The following is a 24,104-nucleotide window of genomic DNA, read 5'->3' on the forward strand; positions in this document are numbered from 1 at the left end:
ACTTAGGATGGAGCTATCAGAATGGAACTCCGTTTTAAGTTGGGGACTACCTGTATGTGAAAAATCACTAGATTCCAAGTTTTTCCATTTCTAATTCTATAACAGCTGTTAAGAGAGGTGGCATTTGCCAGTATCCTTCATACATTCTGTATGAAATACCAGCTGGGATGTCCCTTAGTCGCAATCCAGTAAAACAAGTTTTAGAGCAGGAGTCACAATATTGATTGCATTTCTCGGGACCTTCACACAATAACTCAACCATTCAAGGTCTAAATTTTCCTATATGTAAAAGACAGACAGGTTTCCTTCAGGCCTAAAATTCTGTACACAATGGTAGTTTAAAAAAAAAAGAGAGAGAGAATGAAGAAAGGGTCAAGCTCCATATATCTTACCTACCCATTTTCAGCTGCACTAACAACATAGGGCTGTTTTGAGAAGTCCCTTGCTCTTGCCAAACATGTTACTGGAGCCGAATGACCAAAGAGAAGTTCTTTAGCTGAAATCTGGAAATGATAACAGTAAGCATTTAAACAACTATAAACTGTTTTTAGTTGAAGAATATACATATTACATTATATAGTATTTATAATTCTGACTAGGAAACCCTTTTATATTATGTTTTTGCAAATATATAATGGAAACTGATATATGGCATATCAAAATCCATGGAATAATAAACTTCTAGGTAAGGAATTGTGTTACACACATTTTTTTGTTTGTTTTTGGTTTTGTATCCAACGTAAAACATAGATAATTGCTAGACCTGTTTTACAACATCTAAGTTTTGAATACAAATAAGTCAGTGTTGATGCTTATTATGCACAAAAGGTCCCCCAAACGATAGGAGCATATTAATACACAAATTTCAGAATCCAAAAATGAGTTTACAAAATAAGACAAGAGAAAATATTACTTTTTGTAACCATTATAATACCTTATTTGGCTTTCTATTCCAGAAATTCCAAAATTAACTTTTTAACATTAAAGAAAAAAATTTTAACTAAGCTAAGATTTAAAATACCAATGTTTGTCTCCCATGTGTGAATTAAAAAAAAAAAAATTATACTGAAGGCTAATTCTTCCATTATCTCAGGTAGAAAGAAGTCTGCTCCTCATTATTTAGTAAAACAAGAATATAAAAACAAATACAAAACAGAAAACATAAAAGATCCCTTCAAATGGAGAAGGAATTGTCAATGTAGGACTAAATTCTAACTTAAATGCCAAAAAAAAATTTTGTGGATAATAAAAATCTATTTTCCAAGTGAAATAATATTCACTATTTTTATTTCTGAATTATACAAATATACATGTAGATAACCCAACCATATCAATGAGGACAAATTTTTCATGGTGTAATGTGTTGTCTAGATTCATATTATTTCTATCATAAACAGAAATATTTCTTTAAAAGATCTCTTGTCAGATAAATTTTTAGTGCTACAAAGAGGGTTTGTGTAGCTTATTAGAATCACTTATGACCCAATACTGACTCTGCCTTTTTCCCAGGAAATCCAAAGATTCCACCTCAGAAAACAGCATAAAATATTTTTCCCATTATAACCGTTGGAGTTCATACCCTTATGAATTCAACCCCTAAAATATAACAGTCCAAATTGAGCAATGAATCAGGGCATTCCTCCTCCAGAGGAAATCCACTGTAGACAAAATATCAGAGCGGAACTGTATTGTCTTTTACATGAAGGACTCATTCTGCTTTTAAGCTCCCACATACACTTGAACAAACCACAACATTTCACTATAATCTCCTCATTTTATCCCTGAACTCCCATGAATAATAATAATAATAATTCTACAGAGCCAACATGGCACTCTAGACAGACACTTGATGCCATCCCTCTGAAACAATGACCCAAAAAACTAAATAAAACAGATATAAACATCAATCCTGGAACCCTAAGCATCAAATGAAGGGATAAAGAACTAGATCAAACACCAAATGGAAGAAGAAACTGAAGGAAAACAGAGAACAAAGAGAGATGTGGACTAGAGGTCCCCTGCCAACTAACATAGCACAGTGTCGTCATCTTGGAACACAGCCAGCAACAACCCCAGACAGGGAGCATGAGATGGCAACAGTGACAGAAGACCTGGTAACCAGAGAAACACATTTGCCCACTCTTCATCCTTCTACCCTATATGACACCCCCACTCCTTCCTAATGGGCCATGCTACACCACTCAGCTAGAGAACTACCAGCTCATCATCACCCCAGGTGCACCCCACCCCTAGAATCAGGCTCCTGCCAAGCCATTTATGTCTTCCTTCCTCTTCTCATTTTTCTTTCTCCCTCCCACCTAGCCGTTATGCCACCTGCACCCCTTCCCAACAGGCCATGTCACGCCACTCTACTAGACAGCTTATCGGCCCACCATCACCCCAGGTCAGCCTCGCTCCCACCTGCTGGCCTCTACTGCACCAATTTTTCCCTTTCTTCCTATTCCCTCCCCCTCACAACTAGCCATGGACACCACCTCTACGCCTTTCCAAAGAGCCACACTGCAATGCCATGGGTAGAAAGCTATCAGTCCACCATCAGCCCAGGTTCCATCCACCCTCACCTGCTGGCTCCCACTGTGCAAGGTTTTTTTTTTCCTCTTTCTTCCTCCCACCTAGCCACATACACCACCTCCGCCACTTCCCGCCAGCCAGCAGGTCTGCCCCACCCCCACCCACTGGCTACCCAATTTTTTTCTTTCTGTCACCTTCTTCCCCCCACACAACGGAATACTATACAAAGATACAGAACAAAGATGAATCCGTGAAACATCTCATCACATGGATGAATCTGGAGGGCATTATGCTGAATGAAATAAGTCAATCATAAAAGTACAAATACTATGTGAGACCACTATTATAATAACTCAAGAAAAGGTTTAAACATAGAAAAAAACAATCTTGGTGGTTACTAGGGAAGAGAGTGATGGGGAGGGGAAATCATTAACTAGATAGTAGACAAGTTGTAACTTTGGTGAAGGGAAAGACAACATGCAATATAGGGGAAGTCAGCACACCTTGAACAAGGCAAAGTCACAGAAGCTTCCCAGACACTTCCAAACACCTTGAGGGACCGAGTTACCAGGGCTGAGGGCTAGAGATTGTGGTCTCAGGCAACATTTGGTCAACTGGCATAACACAGTGCATAAAGAAAATGTTTTCCATTCTACTTTGTGAGTAACATCTGGGGTCTTAAAAGCTTGCCAGTGAGCCATCTAAGATGCGTCTATTGGTTCCATCCCATCTAGAGCAAAGGAGAATGAAGGAAACCAAAGATACAAGGAAAATATTAATCCAAAGGACTAATGGACCACATGAACCACAGCCTCCACCAGCCTGAGTACAGAAGAACGAGATGGTGCCTGGCTACCACCATTGACTGCTCTGACAGGGATCACAATAAAGGGTCCTGGACAGAGCAGGAGAAAAAGGTAGAGCAAAATTCTAATTCACAAAGAGACCATACTTACTGGTCTGACAGAGACTGCGCAAACCCCAGAAACTGTGACCCCCAGACACCCTGCTAACTCAGAACTGAAGCCACTCCCAAAATCAGCCTTTCAGCCAAAGATTAGACAGGCCTGAAAAACAAACAATAACACATATGAGGAGCATGCTTCTTAGTTCAATGAAGTACACCAGACCAAATGGGAAACACCTGCCCAAAAGCAAAGATGAAAAGGCAGGAAGAGACAAGAAAACTGGACGAATGTATGTGGAGAACCCACAGCAGAAAGGGAAAGGGAGAGAGTGCTGATACATTGCAAAGACTGCAACCAATGCCACAAAACAATTTGTGTATAAGTTGTTCAATGAAAAACTAATTTTACACTGTAAACTTTTCACATAAAACATAAAAGATGGTCTCGGGCAGAGCTATAGAAAAATACAGAACAAAATTCTAACTCACAAGAAAAGACCAGACTTAACTGGTCTGACACAGATTGGAGAAACCCCAAGAGTATGGTCCCCAGACACCCCTTTTATCTCAGTACCGAAGTCACTTCTGAGGTTCACCCCTTAGCCAAAGATTAGACAGTCCCATAAAACATACAATAAATAATACATGTAACTCAACCATGTATACAAAATTAAATGAGCACACTAGCCCAGTGGCAAGGATGAAAAGACAGGCGGGGACAGGAAGCTGGATGAATGGAAATGGGAACCAAAGGTCAAGAAGGGGAGACTGTTGACACATCACCGGGTTGGCAACCAATGTCACAAAACAATATGCGTATTAACTGCTTAATGAAAAACTAATTTGCTCTGTAAACCTTCATCTAAAGTACAATAATAAAAAAAATTCTACAATCACAGCTAGTCATTGTCATCATGTAATCCAGGAGAACTTTAATTCTGTTCATGGCCTCTGCTCTATGAAGCATTATTCCCCTAGTATTACCCCAGGAACTTCTAACAACACAAAGGAGAAAGGAAAAAGGATACACAACTTGATAAGCATCTACCATATTCCAGGCACTGGTGCAACCCTCCATAGACAGTGTTTCAATCTCCACTTCACAGGTGAGGAAATCAAGGCCCAAAGACTATAAGACCTTTGCCCAATATCACAGAGTTGGTAAGCACCAAGGCTGGAATTTGACCTAGGTGTCCATTCTTTCTCTCTACACAACGTTGCTATTCCTCATTTTGTCACTGTTGTATTAGACAGGTGGAAAAATAGAACATAGTAATACTAAGGGAATATATCTAAAAGGATATTGTTATGAATTGAATTGTATCCCTTAAAAATGTGTGTCAATTTGACTAGGCCATGGTTCCCAATATTGCGTGATTGTCTACCATTTTGTCATCTGGTGTGATTTTCCTACATGTTGTAAATCCTACCTCTTGTGGTACAGTGGTTATGAGCTCAGCTGCTAACCAAAAGGTCAGCAGTTCGAATCTACCAGCCGCTCCTGTCCTGAGTCAGAATTAACTAGATGGCAAAGGGTTTTTTCTTTGGGGGGAGGTTTATGATGTGAATGAGGCAGAATTAGAGGCAGTTATGTTAGTAAGACAGGACTCAATCTACAAGACTAGGTTATATCTTGAGTCAATCTCTTCTGAGATATAAAAGAAAGAAGCGAGCAGAGAGACAGGGAGCCTCATACTACCAAGAAAGCAGCACCACGAACAGAGTACATCCTTTGGACCCAGAATTCCTGTGCTGAGAAGCTCCTAGACCAGGGGAAGATTGATGACAAGGACCTTTCTCCAGAGCTGACAGAGAGAAACCCTTCCGCTGGAGCTGGCACCCTGAATTTGGACTTCTAGCCACCTAGTCTGCAAAGAGAATAAATTTCTCTTTGTTAAACCCATCCACTTGTGGTATTTCTGTTACAGAAGCTCTAGATAACTAAGACAGATATTTACCTCACCTTTCTCTATGCTTAAAAGTACGATAAATAGCAGCAATCAATATTACAAAACAAAAAGCACTTCCAAATGAGAAATTTCATAGCACGGGACTTGGAGAGGCTCCTCACTGGCAGACTCCACAAAGTTCTGGGGAAGCTGGAGGGCTATGCAACTCAGACCTGAACTTGGAGGCAGCTCGCATAAACCAAAGCCTGTGATGGGAAGCCCTGGAAAGGGAGACACTCATTGTCTAGCTCCCCTGCACCTTACCATCATACCACCCATGAGGAGATATGTATCCAATCCCCTACTGAATACCTGAACACTCCAAGATATCCAGAAGTTAAATCACTGTTTTTTTCCCTCTCCCTAAGACTTGGAATTGACTTGATAGAACCTAACAACAATTTGTACTCCCTAATCCCTTCTACTTCCTATACAAATAAATAACATCGCCATCCTACCAGCCCACACAGCACCCAAGACCCAAATCTGGAAGGTATTCTTGACTGTTCCCTCTCCTTTAATCCACATCCAACCAGTTGGTAAGTTCTAACTACTGTCTTTTCATAAGATCTCTCAGTTTTCATCTCTCCTTTATCCCCACTGCCATTGATTTGGTTTACACTGAAAGACTTTCTTGACTTAATACTATAGAAGCTTCCTACCTCCAATGTAAAAACTAAAACTGTCTGTTAACATTGCCAAATGTTTCCTTGGGGGCAAAATTGCCCTTCATTGAAAACTACTGTTCACCCCATGCAAAAGGCTTGCTCCAAAGAGAAGCAGGGCATAACTTCCCCACTGAAGATGCCGTGCAGATAACTTTCTATTTTGCGTATGCTACACCTTGAATTATGACATTGCTGCACGGCATTACCCTGCCCTTCCCCTCTACTACACTGCAACCTCCTGGGCAGCCAGCATCAGTTCTTAATCAGTTTTGAACTCAGGTACCTAGCAAACTGACTAACTTCTAATATGCATTCAAAAAGTACATGATGAACAAATGTTGAAAAAATATCAGGAACACATACAGAAAAGATACAGATGCTAGGATTCCAAATTTCTTAAGCTTATACCCACCTATATATTTACAAGACAACCACTCTACCCAGAAAACACCATCCTTCAATATTAAAAAGAGTAGCTAGATATTTTAAGCCATTTAGGAATCTGAGTTTAAACTATAACACAAAATAAATGTGAGGAGAACCATCTTCAAAGCACAAATGTTGTAACATATCAATTCCTTATTAAGGAATCTTCATAAACAATGAAATGAGCTGGTCTGCTATGCAGTTCTTGACAGTCCTGTAGTAGAACTGCTTAGTGATGGGAGATGTTAATTAATTACACTGTAAAACAGAATTACAATTAATTGTTAATTTAGGTTTTAAAGTGACAAACTTTAAAGGCTAAAAGTAGTCTTTGATGTTTAAAAGGCTTCTTCATGAGGGCAGTATACTTTAAGTACTTCGTTAGTTTAAGTGTGCAGACTGGGTCTAGAGGCTGCTAGAGTTAAGCAAATATCTATTCGAATATGTTAAATGTTTATGACTTGGGACAGGGACAATTAATTGCTAATTAATCGGCCAAATCCTAGGTGAGGTCAGGTTCTGAAATAAAGGAATGACAACAGTATATTGAATTTAGAGCTTTTTGATGCAATCTGTAAAAATCACAGGCTGCACAGACTAAAAGAATAGCAAGAAGGCCAAACAGACAGAAACACCCAGATAATTAAGGTATTACTCATTTAGCTAATAGTGGTTTTCAAGGGCGCCCTTTGTTTAGATTAATGAGCCATAATTTTCAGAATTATACTTACATGTCTGTAGTTCAAGTACTTAAACATATAATTCAGGATATAAAAAAGTAAAACTCAGCATAGCTTAAAGGGTAATAACACTTAGCTAGTAGCAATATTGTTAATATCATTTTCAAATGTGATTTTGATCCAGCATATAATACTTTTTTTTTTCCTAAATGTAGAAGTAAAATCAATTTATTACTTCAGTAAGCATCTTTTTTAACAATCATGCAAACCTTTCACTGAAACGGTAGGTATAAGCAGCTGTGTTTGTTTTCTGAGTGTTGACTATTTCAATATTAAAAACTTTCATTAACCTTTAGTTCAGGTGAGAGATTCCAGAGACAGAGCTGACCCTCATGACTTCCAGTGACAATTGTTTGTTGGTCATCAGCTATCATGATGGCAGTGATGCAGTGAGCAGGGGCCTTTATTCCCCACAGTGCCACAGCCTGCAGAGAAGATCCCATGTCCTGAACACAAAGAGAAGGAAAGTATACATGGTCATAATTCTTAAATTATGGGGAACTGATCATATCACAAAGTGGATTTAATGTTACATAAACTTTAATGACAATGTTTTCTCCCAGAGATACAAAGAAGGCTGCTTTCGCCATCAACTGGAGCAGAAGGTAGTCATCAGAAAATGAAGTTTCCATGCCCAGTGCAATTCCATCAAAGAGAAAGGACTTTTCTTCAAATTACTGATAATTGACGCTGATAAAGAGAAGGATCAGAATAGTCTAGCCACTCCACACCCAGCTCTCACTGTGGCCTGACCCCAACATGTTCCACAGTCTAGTTATGTCTCTCAAGAAAAACAGAGCTGCCTTCATACATGATTTGAAGACAGTTTTGCAGACTCCTCTTCTCAAACATACTACCTCATCTAGGTGACAAATGCCTGAAATTTGCTTTTAAAAAATAAATTTCTTCCATAACAATGTTTCCTAGTCTTCAAAGATTCATATGACTGTCATAATTTCTGCCAGTACTATTTTTAATAACAATTTGAATAATTTTTAGTTGACTTATTTTTGTATTTGGTATCTCCTAAAATGTAATAACTTCTGAAATAACTACTTCATGTGTTATGTGTTAATTAAAACAGCTAAAATAAATACACAATTATCAAAAATCCTTGCCTGTGACCATCCAAAATGATCTCAAATACCACCCAGTGATAAGTGCATTGCATTTTGTAAACCACTGTGTTAAATGTTCTAACAGGCATTCTTTTTTAAAATATAAATAATTTGGGGATAAATAATGCTTTGGAAGTCCTTAGAACAAACCAGTACGTTTTCTCCTGTGGCTTACTAGTATATATTTAAGGCCATTAAACATGTCAAAGATTACTTTTCACATTTACCTCAAAAAAGTCAAGAAACTGAAATCCTTCTTTTCTGCAGGATTTATGGATACTAAAGAATAAAAAAGGTGGAAGCGGAGCCAAGATGGCGGAACAGACAGACGCTTCCAGCGAGCCCTCTTTATAACACAGACCTTAAAAAACAAGTGAAACGAGTATATTTATGACAAGCCAGGAGCCCTGAACATCAAAGGTAAGCTTAGAAAATAAACTGAGGGGCAAAGGGAGGAAGAGACAGTTCAGAAGCAGAGAGGAGTTACCGGACCTGAATCGTGGGGAACACACAGGTACCATTCCCAGGAGCGACAGCGGCAGGCTGGTAATAGCGTTTGGCCACAGTTTCTTCAGGGAGAAGCTTCCAGCCACACAGCCTACTCACACCTCCGGAACCAGAGAATAACAGCGTTCTTGGCAAAAGCTAAATACTTGCATGTATTTTACCGTGCCCCTTCTCCCCTCCCCAACCAAAAAGCCAGCTTCAGTAGCTGACTTCCCTGGTGTAGGGTAACGCTATTCAGCTATGTGCATCCCCTCCCTAATGGAATCAGCTTTGCTCTTCCCTGAACCATGCTGGGGATGAATTCAGGATGAACTCCAGCTAAGGTACAAGGCCGGGAATGGCATGACTGGGCAGGCAGCCAAGGCCGAAGAATGCCTTACCAACTAAAAGGAAAACATCTGGGCCTGGACATGAAGTCCCTGGGAACACTGACTGCCCAAGGACGTGGGAGAAAACAATGAGGCTTGTTCCCAGCTGGGATGGTATATGGGTTTGGGTCCCTTGCTAGGCGGTTGGGGAAAATACACCAGCCGGCGGCTGCTGGAGAGCAGCTGCTTGCCTGTGTCAGTAAGTTTCCCTGAACACATGAATCTGGAAAGGGCTACATGTCAGGTCTTCAGATTATCTGCCAGGACACACAGTGAGGGTCTTTATTTGCTGGAACCGTCATAAGACAAATGGCATAGTTGGTGGAAATCCGAAGGGCACACCAGGCCTTCCTAGATGTGTGGGGTAAAGCAGGCTCCACTGGGGAAATTCCAGGGTGGCCAGGCACACGTGCCCTGGGTCCACTGACCCAGGCTGTTGATGCCTGGGGACCTGTGTGTGAGTATGGGGATGCCCCGAAAATGCCACAGGGATTGTTGCAGTTACTAGAATCTTTGCATGTTAGAAAGAAGGATGTTCGTGTTTTGGTTGCAGGAGTTGCGCTGCCACCGTTGTGGGCATGGCAATATTCATGGGAGGCCCCAAAGCAAAAGCCAGATTGCCATGCTGAGGTGGCTTGTGTGGGGTGGCTTCTACTAGCAGCATTGAGTGGGGTATCTGATGTGGAGTCAGCCGCTAGGGCCCTAATTAGGCAGCTGGAAGCAGAGCTGCAACTAGAGAATTTGCGTGCAGCCTATTCCCCCTCCACTGAAACATTAGTGCCCCATTTGCAAAAGCAAGAGGCATCTCTGGGAGAAATCTTGGGGTGGCCAGTGACATCTATGCAGGGAGGTCTGGGCCGTATGCTCTTCTGTGGGAGAGATCCCAGGTTGGCCAGTGAAGACCAGCTATTTCAGTCGGTAGAGCATGGGACTGGAGCTAGTTGGAGGGGGTGAACAGGTCCCTGGCGCTGAGAACACACCGTAACACCCAGTGCAAAGCAAGAGTTAAAACAGCAGGGTAAAAAGAAAAAAAAAAAAGTAGTAAAAAGCCCTTCAAGACAGTTTGTGTTGAGTGACCTTGAAGAGACCTCAGAATTCTCTGACAGCTGTCCCCGCCAATATACTTGAACAGCAACCCAGCTGCAGCTGCAATGGTAAGGGGAAAACTAGAAGAGGGGGGCCACCTCCAGGTTATCAGGCAACTGGGCTGGACCCATACTGGAGCTTGGTGTGGTGGAGGCATGGCTTCACAAATGAGTCAGGGCTCTGCCAACTTTTCCCAGATCTTCTTTCAGAAATAATTAAGAATGATTATTTCTTAATTGAGGATTAAGCCTAATTTCTTTGACACCAGTGAGGAGCAAAGGCCTTGTGTTACAATTAAAGTCCAATGAGGTATATTTTGGGTCTGAGGTCACTATCGTTGAGACACTGACCCGAGCCTGAGGAGGGATAAGTCCCCTGGGGCCCCTATAAATCCTTACTGTATGTACTGATGATGTTGATGTATTAATGCACACCTTTTTAAACTTTTGCCTCCAAGTTCTGATGGGACTTACTGCAGTTAGGGCTGTTTTTAGAGAGGCACAAGGAAACTGTGCTATATGATATGCACTATAGCTAACAGCCTGGCCATTCAATCTGGCCACTGACAGCCCTTGGACTGACATATAACACAAGCCTCTACAGAGAGGAGACATCTGGACAAAAATATAAAATAAAATAACAAAATCAGTTCTCCTCCTGAAAAGCTTTTGTTACCGGTGTGGATAGTCATCAGAAAACCCCTATGCTGAGAGTAGAAAACAGCCAGTGAGCAGACCGGTCTTACCAGCTGACTGCAGAGGCCAAAGCACTGTCTGCTCCAGAGCAAAGAGATGTGCAATCGACCACCTTCTGGATTTAAGAGAGGACCATCCATGGAGATTCACACACCGTCCTAGACTGGGCCTATACGCGTGGACTGCCACTGTCATCAGAAAACGTTGGATAGCACAGGAAAGCTGACCCACCTACGAGTCCCTGGCCAAGGCTAAAACCTGTGCAGGGACAGATTCTGGAGCCAACAGGCCAGGGTGTTCTCGGCAGGTAAATCATATCGAGGCTTTTTATCCTATACAGAGGCTTCCACCAGATCTTGAATGAACTCTTCACACTCTTTATCACCCCAAGATGTAGGGGCAATTGAGCACTTCAAGGCACAGGATTAAATGGCTGATGCGAGGGGACAAGACAACCCCAGCCTGGACCACACATCTCAGACAAGCAGTCTGGGGTCTCAATGCAACAATTCCCTGGAAGGGCATTTATTTGTGCTGTTATGTTTGATCAAACTATCTGTTCTATAAAATGTGTTTCTTTGGTGTAGAATTGTTCCTGACAAAAGATCTGAGTTCCACAAATGTACTGACCAGAGCCCATGAGAGAAGACCAAGCCTAAGGCTCCCCCCGCCGAGGGGTAGGAGTGTCCCTAACCCCTGGACTAAGGGGTGTGGCCAAGGTGCACTTCAGGAGCAGGAAGCCCTCTGCTGGATGACTGGGGACCAGAGGCCACACATTGAAATGATCATACACTGGACCCCCACTAACAAGCAACACATTTTGGCTTTAGTAGACACTGGAGCAGAATGTAACCTGATATAAAGTAACACAAATAGCTTTAAAGGGCCACTAACAGCTATTGACCGGTACGGGGGTAGGGCCGTCAGGGTGCCCCAAATCAAACTAGTGCTGCAGATTAGAAGGCTACTCCCAAAGACCTACCAAGTATACATAGCCCCCATACAGAAATACATTCTGGGCAGAGATATCTTGTTGAGGCTAGAGCTGCAGACCTCCAGTGAGTTCCACCTGAAAGTGAGAGCCATAAAAACTGTAGTACAAGGTAATGCTAAATGGAGCCCTGTGCAGTTGCACCACTCAGCTTGCGTTATGGCCCTTAAGCAGTACTGGCTCCCTGGCACTCACCAAAATATCACTGAGGCCATGCAGGAGCTACGCCCAGTGGGGATTCTGAGACCGGCCAAGAGCCCCTTCGATAGTCCTGGCTGGCCAATGCGCAAGCAGGACGGCTCCTGGAGAATGATGGTAGACTACTGAGAATTGAATAAGGTGATTCCCCCATTGTTTGCAGCTGTACCCAACATAGCGCACATGATGGGTCAAATGGGGAGGCATTGGGCACTTACCACTTGGCTAATGCTTTCTTTAGCATCCCTCTACACTCATACAGCCAGGACCAGTTTGCCTTCAGTTGGGAGGTGAGACAGTGGACTTTCACCATGCTCCCACAAGGGTACCTGCATAGTCCCACCATATGCCATGGCATGGATGCCACTGACCTCAAGCAGTGGATTCCTCCTGCTGAGGTGGCTGTATTCCACTATATTGATGATGTCATAGTGACCTCTGACTTGTTTGCTTCTTTGCAGACTGCAGCTGGTGAGGTGGTCACACATCTCCAGTCACGGGGATGGGCAGTGAACGAGGGAAAAACACAGGGGCCTGCTTTGTTGGTCAAGTATTTGAGTGTTATCTGGTCAGGTAGGACACCAGTGATTCCTAAAGCAGTGATAGATAAAGTCCAAGGCTACTCATGCCCAGAAACTGTGAAACAACTACAGGCAATTGTTGGGCTCCTGGGATACTAGCACCCCTTCATGCCCCATGTAGCCCGCACCCTACGGCCCCTATATAGGTTAGAGAGAAAGGAAGTGAGACTGAAGGAGAGAGAAAGTGATACAGGGGTCTAGAGGGGAAGAGAAAGAGTGAGAGAGACAGGTAAAACTGGGAACAGTTCAAGAAAGTAAGGGTGTGACAGGAAGAGAGACAAAGAATGTGAAAAAAGTAGCAGTGTGGGACTGAGAGACAAAGGAAGAGGAGGCCTTCCAAGAGGCAAAGATTGCTGTAAAACAAATACAGGCTTTAGGAGTGTTAATACAAGGTCAGCCGTGCCAGTGAGACACAGCTTGTTACCCTGAGGGGTACAGGCAGGGCCTGTGGCAATGGCAAAGCAACAAGAGAGTGCTACCAGGACTCTGGTCCCAGTTGTGGTGAGGAACAAAAGAGAGGGACAGCATGTTGGAGAAAATCATGCGCAGTGTATAATACCCAACTGCAAGTGGAAGCGAGTTCTTATAAAGGGTCAAGTTATCCTCTACTGGGAGCATCGGAACAAGACTAATACCTATTGTCCCCTCAGAATGATGGACTGGGCCCCCGACAACAGTGTGCTGCATCCCTGCTAAAAAAAAAAAAAACCTAGCTGTTGCCAATAGTTGGTTAGGGAAGCAAAAGCAAAGCCTACAGCCAGGGGCATATCCATCGCCCAAGGGGTGGCTTTTGACAAGCGGATTGCATGGGTGGCCGTAACTGCCCTACAACTGTCTGGGTTGCTGTACCTGGGGGTGGCTGTACATAGCTACAGCTGCTAATATTTATACCACCCTCCCCAGTGTTCCCACCAATTGGCAAAATATAACAGCCCAGCACAGATACCAGCACACATCATGGTGGTTTTGCCCCTTGTCCCTGTTCTTACCCCAGGCCACCACTACAGATGTGGAGTACCAGGTAGAGGTGCTTGCCACACACACCACAGGTGCACTTAACAACACCACGTGGACTAATAACTTTCTAAATGTGGAGACCCAACAAATACGGAAGGTCGTCCTTCAGAGTAGGAGGGCCCTTGCCATCCTGACCGCCACCCAGGGTGGCACCTGTCCCATGATAAAAACTGAGTGAGGCATGTATAGCCCTGATTCCTCCAAAAATGTGTCTTTGGCTCTGCAGGGCTTGCAGGAACACATCACTGCTATCAAACATGATGCTGCTGATCCTGTCTCCAGCTGGCTGCAATCCCTCCTGTCCGCCTGGCGGACAGGCTTCTAGGTGATATTGGGACTCTTATTACTATGTCTTTACCTGTGCTCCTGGTTATACTGAGTATGTGGTCTCATTTTGCAAAGCTCCTCTGCATACCAAGTCTGAAGGCTATCGTGGAAGTGGGGGCGGTAAGATTGTAAGGACATTAGGGGGTATGGAGGGGTGGATGGTAGGGTAATGCTATTCAGCCATACGCATCCCCTCCCTAATGGAATCAGCTTTGCTCTTCCCCGAAGCATGCTGAGGATGAATTTGGGATGGACTCGGGCTAAGGTACAAAGCCGGAAGTGGCATGACTGGGCCAGCAACCAAAGCCAAAGAATGCCTCAGCAACAAGAAGGAAAGCATCTGGGCCTGGATGTGAAGTCCCTCAGAACACTGACTGCCCAAGGACTGAGGAGAAAACAATGAGCCTTGGTCCCAGCTGGAATGGTATATAGGCTTGGGTCCCTTGCTAGGTGGTTGCAGAAAATACTCCAGCCGGCCACCACTAGAGAGCAGCTGCTTCCCCAAACAATAAGTTTTCCTGAACGTATGAATCTGGAAAGGGCTATGTGTCAGTCCTTCAGATTATCTGCCAGGACGCACAGTGAGGGTCTTTCCTTGCCGGGGCTGTCCCCTGATACCTGGGCCTGAGATAGGCCCTGTTGAGCACCTAAAGCCATCCTCTTAGCCATGGAGAAGAAATAAATTTGTCATTGGGAGAAAACATAATTTGCCAACTCCACTAACCGAGGGAGCTCAAGACAGAAGCAGCTCCTGTCCATTCATAAACGGTCTGTGGACTTTGAGTATCTTTTCCCTCTGCATGGAACTGTGTGGACCTATCAGAAGAATAGGCCCTTCTTGGCAGACTACAACTGTTTCAGCTGTGCGGTGGAGAGGTGGGTGTTTGATATTTGACACTGCTTTGCCTGTTAAGCAGGGTCCTCACCTACCCACATCAGGGGCCTAAGGACTGGTGGCTCCACTCAGGTCACCCAGCTACCCGTGACAGGGTTCCAAGGATAACTGGTACCTCCCAGTCCTTACAACAAAAACATTGGGTGCCTATGGTCCATCTGCAGAACCCATCTACCTGTACACTCTAGGGAACAGGGACACACTTTCCTCAGAGACACGTGGGGGATTCTCAGGCCACTGCCCTGTTCAGAGTGTGACCCCTTGCTGTAACCAGATACCAGTACCTAGATAAATCACCCCTGCTCCTCTAAGACTGTAGGGCAGAGCCTGAGCCACACGCTAGATGATCAGCTATGTGAACACCTCAGCTCAATTCATACAAGAAAAGTGAATGGAATCCTAGACAGATATACTAATAACAGCTCTAACCATCTGGGGACAGGACATCAGAGCTCAAAAGGTAAAAATAATCAAGCTAACTGACTCAAGGAACCCATTTGGGAATATCAAAACAAGAAGCTATGATACGGTAAGCAAACATAAAATAAATTAATACAGTAACTAATAGATGGCTTGAAGACAACAGTCAATATCAAGTTACATAAAGATACAGACCATGATCGCCTCATGAAGCTCTCAAAACAATCAAGGGATATTCTAGATGAAAGTGCATTCCTGGAATTACCAGAGGCAGAATACAAAAGATTAATATACAGAACCTTTCAAGACATCAAGCAAGAAAAGAGGCAATACGCAGAAGAAGCCAAGGAACACACATTTAAAGCAATTGAAGAAATTAAAAAGATTATTCAGGACATAATGAAAAATTTAATAAGCTGAAAATATCCATAGACAGAGCAATCAGAAATTCGGAAGATAAGAATTACAGAAGTAGACACCTCAATAGAAAGTCAGAGAAGCAGATTTGAGCAAGTGGAAGGCAGAATTTCTGAACTTGAAGTTAAAGCATGTGGCACTAATACATTTGAAGAAAAATCAGATAAAAGAATTTTAAAAATGAAGAAACGTTAAGAATCATGTGGGAATCTATCAAGAAAAATAGCCTACAAGTGACTGGAGTAGAACAGAAAATACAGACAGAATTGTTGAAGATTTGTTGGCAGAAAACTGCCCTGATATTGTGAAAGATCAGAAGATGTCTCTCCAAGATGCTTATCGAACTCCACATAAGGCAGATGTTAAAAGAAAATAATCAAGACATATTATAATCAAATTTGCGAAAACAAAGACAAAGAGAGAATTTTAAGAGCAGCTAGGGATTAACAAAAAGCCACCTACAAAGGAGAGCCAATAAGAATAAGCTCGGACTACTCGACAGAAACCATGCAGGCAAGAAGGCAATGAAATGACTTATTTAAAAAATTGAAGGAAAAAAAATTGCCAGCCCAGAATCATATATCCAGCAAAACTGTCTCTCAAATATGAAGGTGAAATTAGGATATTTCCAGATAAACAGAAGCTTAGGGGATTTGTAAAAACCAAACCAAAACGACAGGAAATACTAAAAGGAATTCTTTGGTTAGAAAATCAATAATATCACATATCAACCCAAGACTAGAACACTGGGCAGAGCAATCAGAAGTCGACCCAGAAAGGGAAATCATAAAAATAAATCAAGATTAAAAAAAAAAAAAACGCTCAAAACAGGGTAACAGTGATCTTACTATGTAAAAGAAGGCAACATTAAAACAATATAGTGGAACTAACAAACGTTCTCATAGATCTTCCTTACGGAGAGGAACATAAGGCGATACAAAGAAATAAAAGTTAGGTTTAAGTTCAGAAAAATAGGGATAAATAATAAGGTACTCAAAAAGGAGACAAACTATCCCATACATCAAAATAAAATATAAAACAAAATAGACACTCAGCAGACAAAAAATCAACAACAACAAATATGAGGAAAGGACAATATATAAAGATAATCTACTCAGCACATAAAATTAAGTGGGAAAAAGAAACTGTCAACAACACACAAAAAAAGACATCAAAATGATAGCACTAAATGCTTACCTATCCATAATTACGCTGAATGTAAATGTACTACATGCACCAATAAAGAGACAGAGAGGGGCAGAATGGATGGAAAAACAAGACCTGTCTATATGCTGCCTACAAGAGATACATCTTAGACTTAGAGACACAAACAAACTAAAACTCAAAGGATGGAAAAAAATATATCAAGCAAACAACAATCAAAAAAGCAATATTAATTTCTGACAAAATAGACTTTAAAGTTAAATCCATCAGAAAGGATAAGGAAGGACACTATACAACAATTAAAGGGACAATACACCAAGAAGATATAACCATATTAAATATTTATGCACCCAATGACAGGGCTGCAAGATACAAAGAACAAACTCTATCAGCATTGAAAAGTGAGATAGACAGCTCCACAATAATAGTAGGAGACTTCAACACACCGCTTTTGGTGAAGGACAGGACATCCAGAAAGAAGCTCAATAAAGACACAGAAGAACTAAATGCCACAATCAACCAACTTGACCTCATAGACATATACAGAACACTCCACCCAACAGCAACCAACTGTCCTTTCTAGTACACATGGAACATTCTCTAGAATAGACCACATAAAGCAAGCCTTAGCAGAACACAAAACATTCAAATATTACAAAGCATCCTCTGACCATAAGGCCATAAAAGTAGAAATCAATAAAGGAAATCAAACACTTGGAAACTGAACAATACCTTGCTAAGAAAAGACTGGATTGTAGAAGACATGAAGGACGGAATAAAAAAATTCATAGAATCCAATACGAATGAAAACACTTCCTATTAGAACCTTTGGGACACAGCGAAAGCAGTGATCAGAGGTCAATTTAAATAAATGCTCACATATAAAAAGAAGAAAGGGCCAAAATCAAAGAATTATCCCTACAATTTGAACAAATAGAAAAACAGCAACAAAAGAAATCCACAGGCACCAGAAGAAAACAAGTAATGAGAATTAGAGCAGAACTAAATGAAATAGAAAAAGCAATTGAAAGAATTAACAAGACCAAAAGCTAGGTCTTTGAAAAAAATCAACGAAGTTGATAAACCATTGGCCAAACTAACAAAAGAAAAACAGGAGAGGACGCAAATAACCTGAATAAGAAATGAGATGGGTGATATTACAACACACCCAACTGAAATTAAGAGAATCATATCCCATTACTATAAAAAATTGTACTCTAACAAATTTCAAAACCTAGAAGAAATGGATGAATTCCTAGAAACACACTGCCTACCCTAAACTAAAACAAACACGCATAGAACAACTAAATACAACCAAAACAAAAGATATTGAAAAGGTAATCAAAAAACTCCCAGGGGAAAAAAAAAAAAAAAAAACACCTGGCCTGGACGGCTTCACTGCAGAGTTCTACCAAACTTTCAGAGAAGAGTTAACACCACTACTACTAAAGGTATTTCGGAGCATAGAAACGGACGGAATACTACCAAACTCATTTCTATGAAGCCACCATATCCCTGATACCAAAACCAGGCAAGGACACCACAAAAAAAAAGAAAAGTACAGACCTATATCTCTTGTGAATCTAGATGCAAAAAACCTCAACAAAATTCTAACCAATAGTATTCAACAACATCTTAAAAAAAAAAATTCACCATGACCAAGTGGAATTCATACCAGGTATGCACGAATTATACAACATTAGAAAGACAATTAATATAATCCATCATATAAAGAAAACAAAAGACAAGAATCACATGATTTTATCAATTGATGCAGGAAAGGCATTTGACAAAATTCAACACTCGTTCATGATAAAAACTCTCAGCAAAATAGGAATAAAAGGAAAATTCCTCAACATAATAAAGGGCACTTATACAAAGCCAATAGCCAACATTGTTCTAAATGGAGATAGCCTGAAAGCATTCCCCTTGATATTGGGAAGCAGACAAGGATGGCCTTTATCACCGCTTTTATTCAACATTATGCTGGAGGTCCTAGAAAGAGCAACTAGGCTAGATAAAGAAATAAAGAGCATCCAGATTGGTAAGGAAGAAGTAAAAGTATCTCTGTTTGCAGATGACATGATCTTATACACAGGAAACCCCAAGTAATCCTCAAGAAAACTACTAAAACTAATAGAAGAGTTCAGCAGAGTATCCAGATACAATATAAACATACAAAAAGCAGTTGGGTTCCTCTATACCAACAAAAAGAAAACTGAAGAGGAAATCACCAAATCAATACCATTCACAGTAGCCCCCAAGAAGATAAAATACTTAGGAATAAATCTTACCAGAGATGTAAAAGACATACAAAGAAAACTACAAAACATTTCTGCAAGAAACCCAAAGAGGCCTACGTTAGTGCAAAAACATACCTTGCTTGTGGACAGGAAGACTTAACATTATAAAAATGTCTTTTCTAACAAAAACAATCTATAGATTTAATGCAATTTCTATCCAAATTCCAATGACATTTTTTAATGAGATAGAGAAACAAGTCATCAACTTCATATGGAAGGGAAAGAGGCCCTGGATAAGTAAAGCATTACTGAAAAAGACGAACAAAGTAGGAGGCCTTACATTACCTGATTTTAGAAGCTATGATACTGCCACAGTACTCAAAACAGCCTGGTACAGGTACAACAGATACATAGATCAGTGGAACAGAATTGAGAATCCAGACATAAATCCATCCACATATGAGCATCTTATATTTGACAAACGCCCCAAAACAGTTAAATGGAGAAAAGACAGTCTTTGTAACAAATGATGCTGGCATATCTGGATATCCATATGCAAAAGAGTGAAACAAGACCCATACCTCACTCCATGCACAAAAACGAGCTCAAAATGGATCAAAGACCTAAATATAAAATCTGAAACAATAAAGATCATGGAAGAAAAAATAGGGACAACGTTAGGAGCCCTAATACATGGCATAAAGAGTACACAAAACATTACTAACAATGCAGAAGAAAAACTAGATAACTGGGAGCTCCTAAAAATTAAACACGTATGCTCAGCCAAACGCTTCACCAAAACAGTAAAAAGATAGCCTACAGACTGGGAAAAAGTTTTTAGCTATGATATTTCTGATCAGCACCTGATCTCTAAAACATACATGGTACTGTAAAAACTCAACCACAAAAGACAAATAACCCAATTAAAAAATGGGCAAAAGATATGAATAGACACTTCACTAAAGAAGACATTCAGGTACCTAACAGATACATGAGGAAATGGTCACCATCATTAGCCATTAGAGAAATGCAAATCAAAACGGCAATGAGATTTCATCTCTCTCCAACAAGGCTGGCATTAATCCAAAAAACACAAAATAATAAATGTTGGAGAAGTTGTGGAGAGATTGGAACACTTACACACTGCTGGTGGGAATGTCCAACGGTACAACCACTTTGTAAATCAATTTGGCACTTTCTTAAAAAGCTGGAAATAGAATAACCATATGATCCAGCAATCCCACTCCCTGCAATATACCCTAGAGAAATAAGAGCCTTTACACAAACAGATATTCGCACACCTATGTTCACTGCAGGACTGTTTACAATAGCAAAAAGATGGAAGCAACCAAGGTGCTCATCAATGGATGAATGGATATATAAATTATGGTATATTCACACAATGGAATAGTACGTATCCATAAAGAACAATGAGGAATCTGTGAAACATTTCATAAGATGGAGGAACCTGGAAGGCATTATGCTGAGTGAAATTAGTTATTTGCAAAAGGACAAATAGTGTATAAGACCACTATTATAAGAACTCAAGAAACAGTTTAAACAGAGAATAAAATAGTCTTTCATGGTTACGAGAGGGGGCAGGGAGGAAGGGTGGAAGAGGGGTATTCACTAATTTGATAGTAGATAAGAAGTACTTTAGGTGGCAGGAAAGACAACACACAATACAGGCGAGGTCAGCACAACTGGACTAAACCTAAAGGAGTTTCTTGAATATACTAAATGCTTCTAGTGCCAGCATAGCAGGAGCGGGGGTTTCACGGAACATCTAAGTCAATTGGCATAATAAAATCTATTAAGAAAACATTCTGCATCCCACTTTGGAGAGAGGCGACTGGGGTCTTAAACGCTAGCAAGCGGCCATCTAAGATGCATCAACTGGTCTCAACTCACCAGGATCAAAGGAGAATGAGAAATACCAAGGACACAAGGTAATTACGAGCCCAGGAGACAGAAAGGGCCACATAAACCAGAGACTACATCAGCCTGAGACCAGAAGAAGTAGATAGTGCCCGGCTACAACCGATGACTGCCCTGACAGGGAACGCAACAGAGAACCCCTGAGGGAGCAGGAGAGCAGCGGGATGCAGACCCCAAATTCTTGTAAAAAGACCAGTCTTAATGGTCTGACTGAGACTAGAAGGACCCTGGTGGTCATGGCTCCCAGACCTTCTGTTGGCCCGGGACAGGAACAATTCCCAAAGCCAACTTTCAGACAGGGATTGGACTGGACAATGGGTTGGAGAGGGCTGCTGGTGAGGAGTGAGCTTCTTGGATCAGGTGGACACTTGAGACTATGTTGGCATCTCCTGCCTGGAGGGTAGATGAGAGAGTAGAGGGGGTTAGAAGTTGGAGAAATAGACACGAAAAGAGAGAGCGAAGGGAGGGAGCAGGGTCTCTCATTAGGGCGAGAGCAATTGGGAGTATGTAGCAAGGTGTATGTAGGTTTCTGTGTGAGAGACTGACTTGATTTGTAAACTTTCACTTAAAGCACAATAAAAACTAAAAAAAAAAAAAAGAATATAAAAGTTAAATACCAAGATAATTGTTTTAAATATGGAGCATATTATCATATAAACCCATATATACATATATATATATATAAACCAAAAAACCAAACGCACTGCCATCGAGTCGATTCTGATTCATAGCGACCCTACGGGACAGAATAGAACTGCCTCGTGGAGTTTCCAAGGAGTGCCTGGTGGATTTGAACTGCAGACCTCTTGGTTAGCAGCCGTAGCACTTAACCACTGTCACCAGGGTTTCCATATATATATATATACACACACATATATATAGCAGTGACACCATGAACACAATTTCAATTTAGCCCGTGCCCAACCCACAAACCAGCTGCATTTAAATTATAGTTCAATTTTTTTTTGAATTTCAGTACACAGTTCAGTAAATGGTTCACTGCTTAGACCAGTCCACAAGCCTATCAAATATACAATATATATGAAGTTACCATGCCTCATGCTACTCCATCAAAGAGGAAGGACTTTTTCTTATTACTGATGCTGATAAAGAGAAGGACAGGAATAGTCTACCCACCCCAGACCCAGCTCTTGCTGTTGTTCCAAGTATTCTTACTGAGCACCATGTGACCAAGGTTTGTACAGGAAATGCTTCCAGCTTTCCAATTCAGAATAGCAAATATTAATCATACTACTAACCTAACCAAAAAATTCTGACTCCAATATGATTAAAACCTGTACTTGGACCTCTTCTCCTTTAAACGTATATATGGCATTATTTCTCTGTATATATATATGTGTGAATACACACATGTGCATTAAATTAAATTTAATGTGTGCATTAAATTTTTGTTTCATGACCAAGCTTGCAAATAAGTCCAGGAAATTTCAAAAAATCAAAAAGTAAGCAGAAACTGAAAACCAGTACAGTAGCATTTCAGCTGACTCAGTATATGGTATTTTTTTTTTTTAATTTTTTTTAATGGCTCTTTAAGCTAGGAGTGTGAGTGTTAATTCATACACAAGGACCGGAAACAAAGCCCTCTAGAGGTGACCTCGCTCAAGGAAAAAGGAACTAGAAAACTCCACCACTGCTGCAGGAAGATAGGGAAGTAAGTAACTTAGTTCCACCCAGGAACTATCCATGAAGGAAAAACAAACCTCCCAAGAAAAATCTGCCAAGCCTGAAAACCACAAACTGATTTGGAGTAAAAAATATCATTATAATGTCAGAATCCGCATGTGAATAAATCTGTATAAAAAATTATTCCCAGGTCAATGACATTCCTTGGAGACCTTTTAAAAAGACTATGCACTTATTAAAAAAACAGGACCAAACGCATTGCCGTCGCATCAATTCTGACTCATTACAGACAGAGTAAAACTGCCCCACAGAGTTTCCAAGGAGTGCCTGGATTTGAACTGCCTACCTTTTTTTTTTTTTTTTACCTTTTGGTTAGCAGTTGCAGCTCTTAACCACTATGCCACCAGGGTTTCCACACACCTATTAGAACATCTAAAATTTAAGACTAATCGTAACAAGTGCTAGCAGGAATGTAGATCAGCTGGAATTCACACATTGCTTATGGTAATTTCCAATGGAAAACTGGCAGCTTCTTAAAAAGTTAAACATAAACCTACTACATGACCCAGTCAATCTACCCAAGAGAAAAGAGAGCATGTGCTTATACAAGACTTCTACATGTGCAGCTTTATTTGTAACAGAATTCACCAGGTGCTCCTTGGAAACCCTATGGGGCAGTTCTACTCTGTCTTTTAGGGTCGCTATGAGTTGGAATCAACTCAACGGCAACAGGTTTGGTTTAGTTTTACTAAGAAATGAAATGGAGCCCTGGTGGCATAGTGGTTAAGAGCTCGGCTGCTAGCCAAAAGGTTGGCAGTTCAAATGCACCAGCTGTTCCTTAGAAACCCTATAGGATAGTTCTACTCTGTCCTATAGAGTCACTATGAGTCGGAACCAACTCGATGGCACCTAACAACAACAACAAAAATTCCTTAACTCTTACTGGAAGGAATAACTATGTACATGGATAAAAATAAAATTAATTCCCAAACCCAGAACATACCTAAAAGTTGATATCACACTGAATGAACACCTGCATCTTAAAGATGAAATGTGGAAACTTTTATTAGAATATACAGAAGATTATCATTATAACATTGGGATAGAAAGGATTTCCCAGACAAGCCATAAAAAATACAAATCATACAAAAAGAGATAAATTTGGTTTCATTAAAACTAAAATTTTTGGAAGGTGGAGCCAAGATAGCACCCTAGACAGATGCACCACACTGTCCCTCGGCAGCAAAAATGTGAAAAACTAAAACATCAATCC

At 41.0% G+C, this 24,104-nt stretch overlaps 1 protein-coding gene across 4 annotated transcripts in view; it reads right to left on the reverse strand.

The window, feature by feature from the left end:
* The window catches only part of WDR72 (WD repeat domain 72), a 617,996-nt gene that overhangs the window by 506,867 nt on the left and 87,025 nt on the right, over positions 1-24,104 (reverse strand). The window contains exons 1-3 of one of the 4 annotated variants that reach the window (XM_064295252.1): positions 8,833-9,142; positions 7,513-7,668; positions 397-503 (exon numbers count right to left, since the gene is read on the reverse strand). In XM_064295252.1, coding sequence (XP_064151322.1) covers positions 397-503; positions 7,513-7,665 — 260 coding nt within the window. In that variant the 5' untranslated portion in view covers positions 7,666-7,668; positions 8,833-9,142. Of the gene's footprint in view, positions 1-392; positions 504-7,512; positions 7,669-8,832; positions 9,143-24,104 lie in introns of those variants that run through there. The other 3 variants (XM_023539510.2, XM_064295254.1, XM_064295253.1) reach the window with 3 other exon arrangements.

Source organism: Loxodonta africana, chromosome 12 (genome assembly GCF_030014295.1).
Source record: "Loxodonta africana isolate mLoxAfr1 chromosome 12, mLoxAfr1.hap2, whole genome shotgun sequence".
NCBI lineage: Eukaryota > Metazoa > Chordata > Mammalia > Proboscidea > Elephantidae > Loxodonta > Loxodonta africana.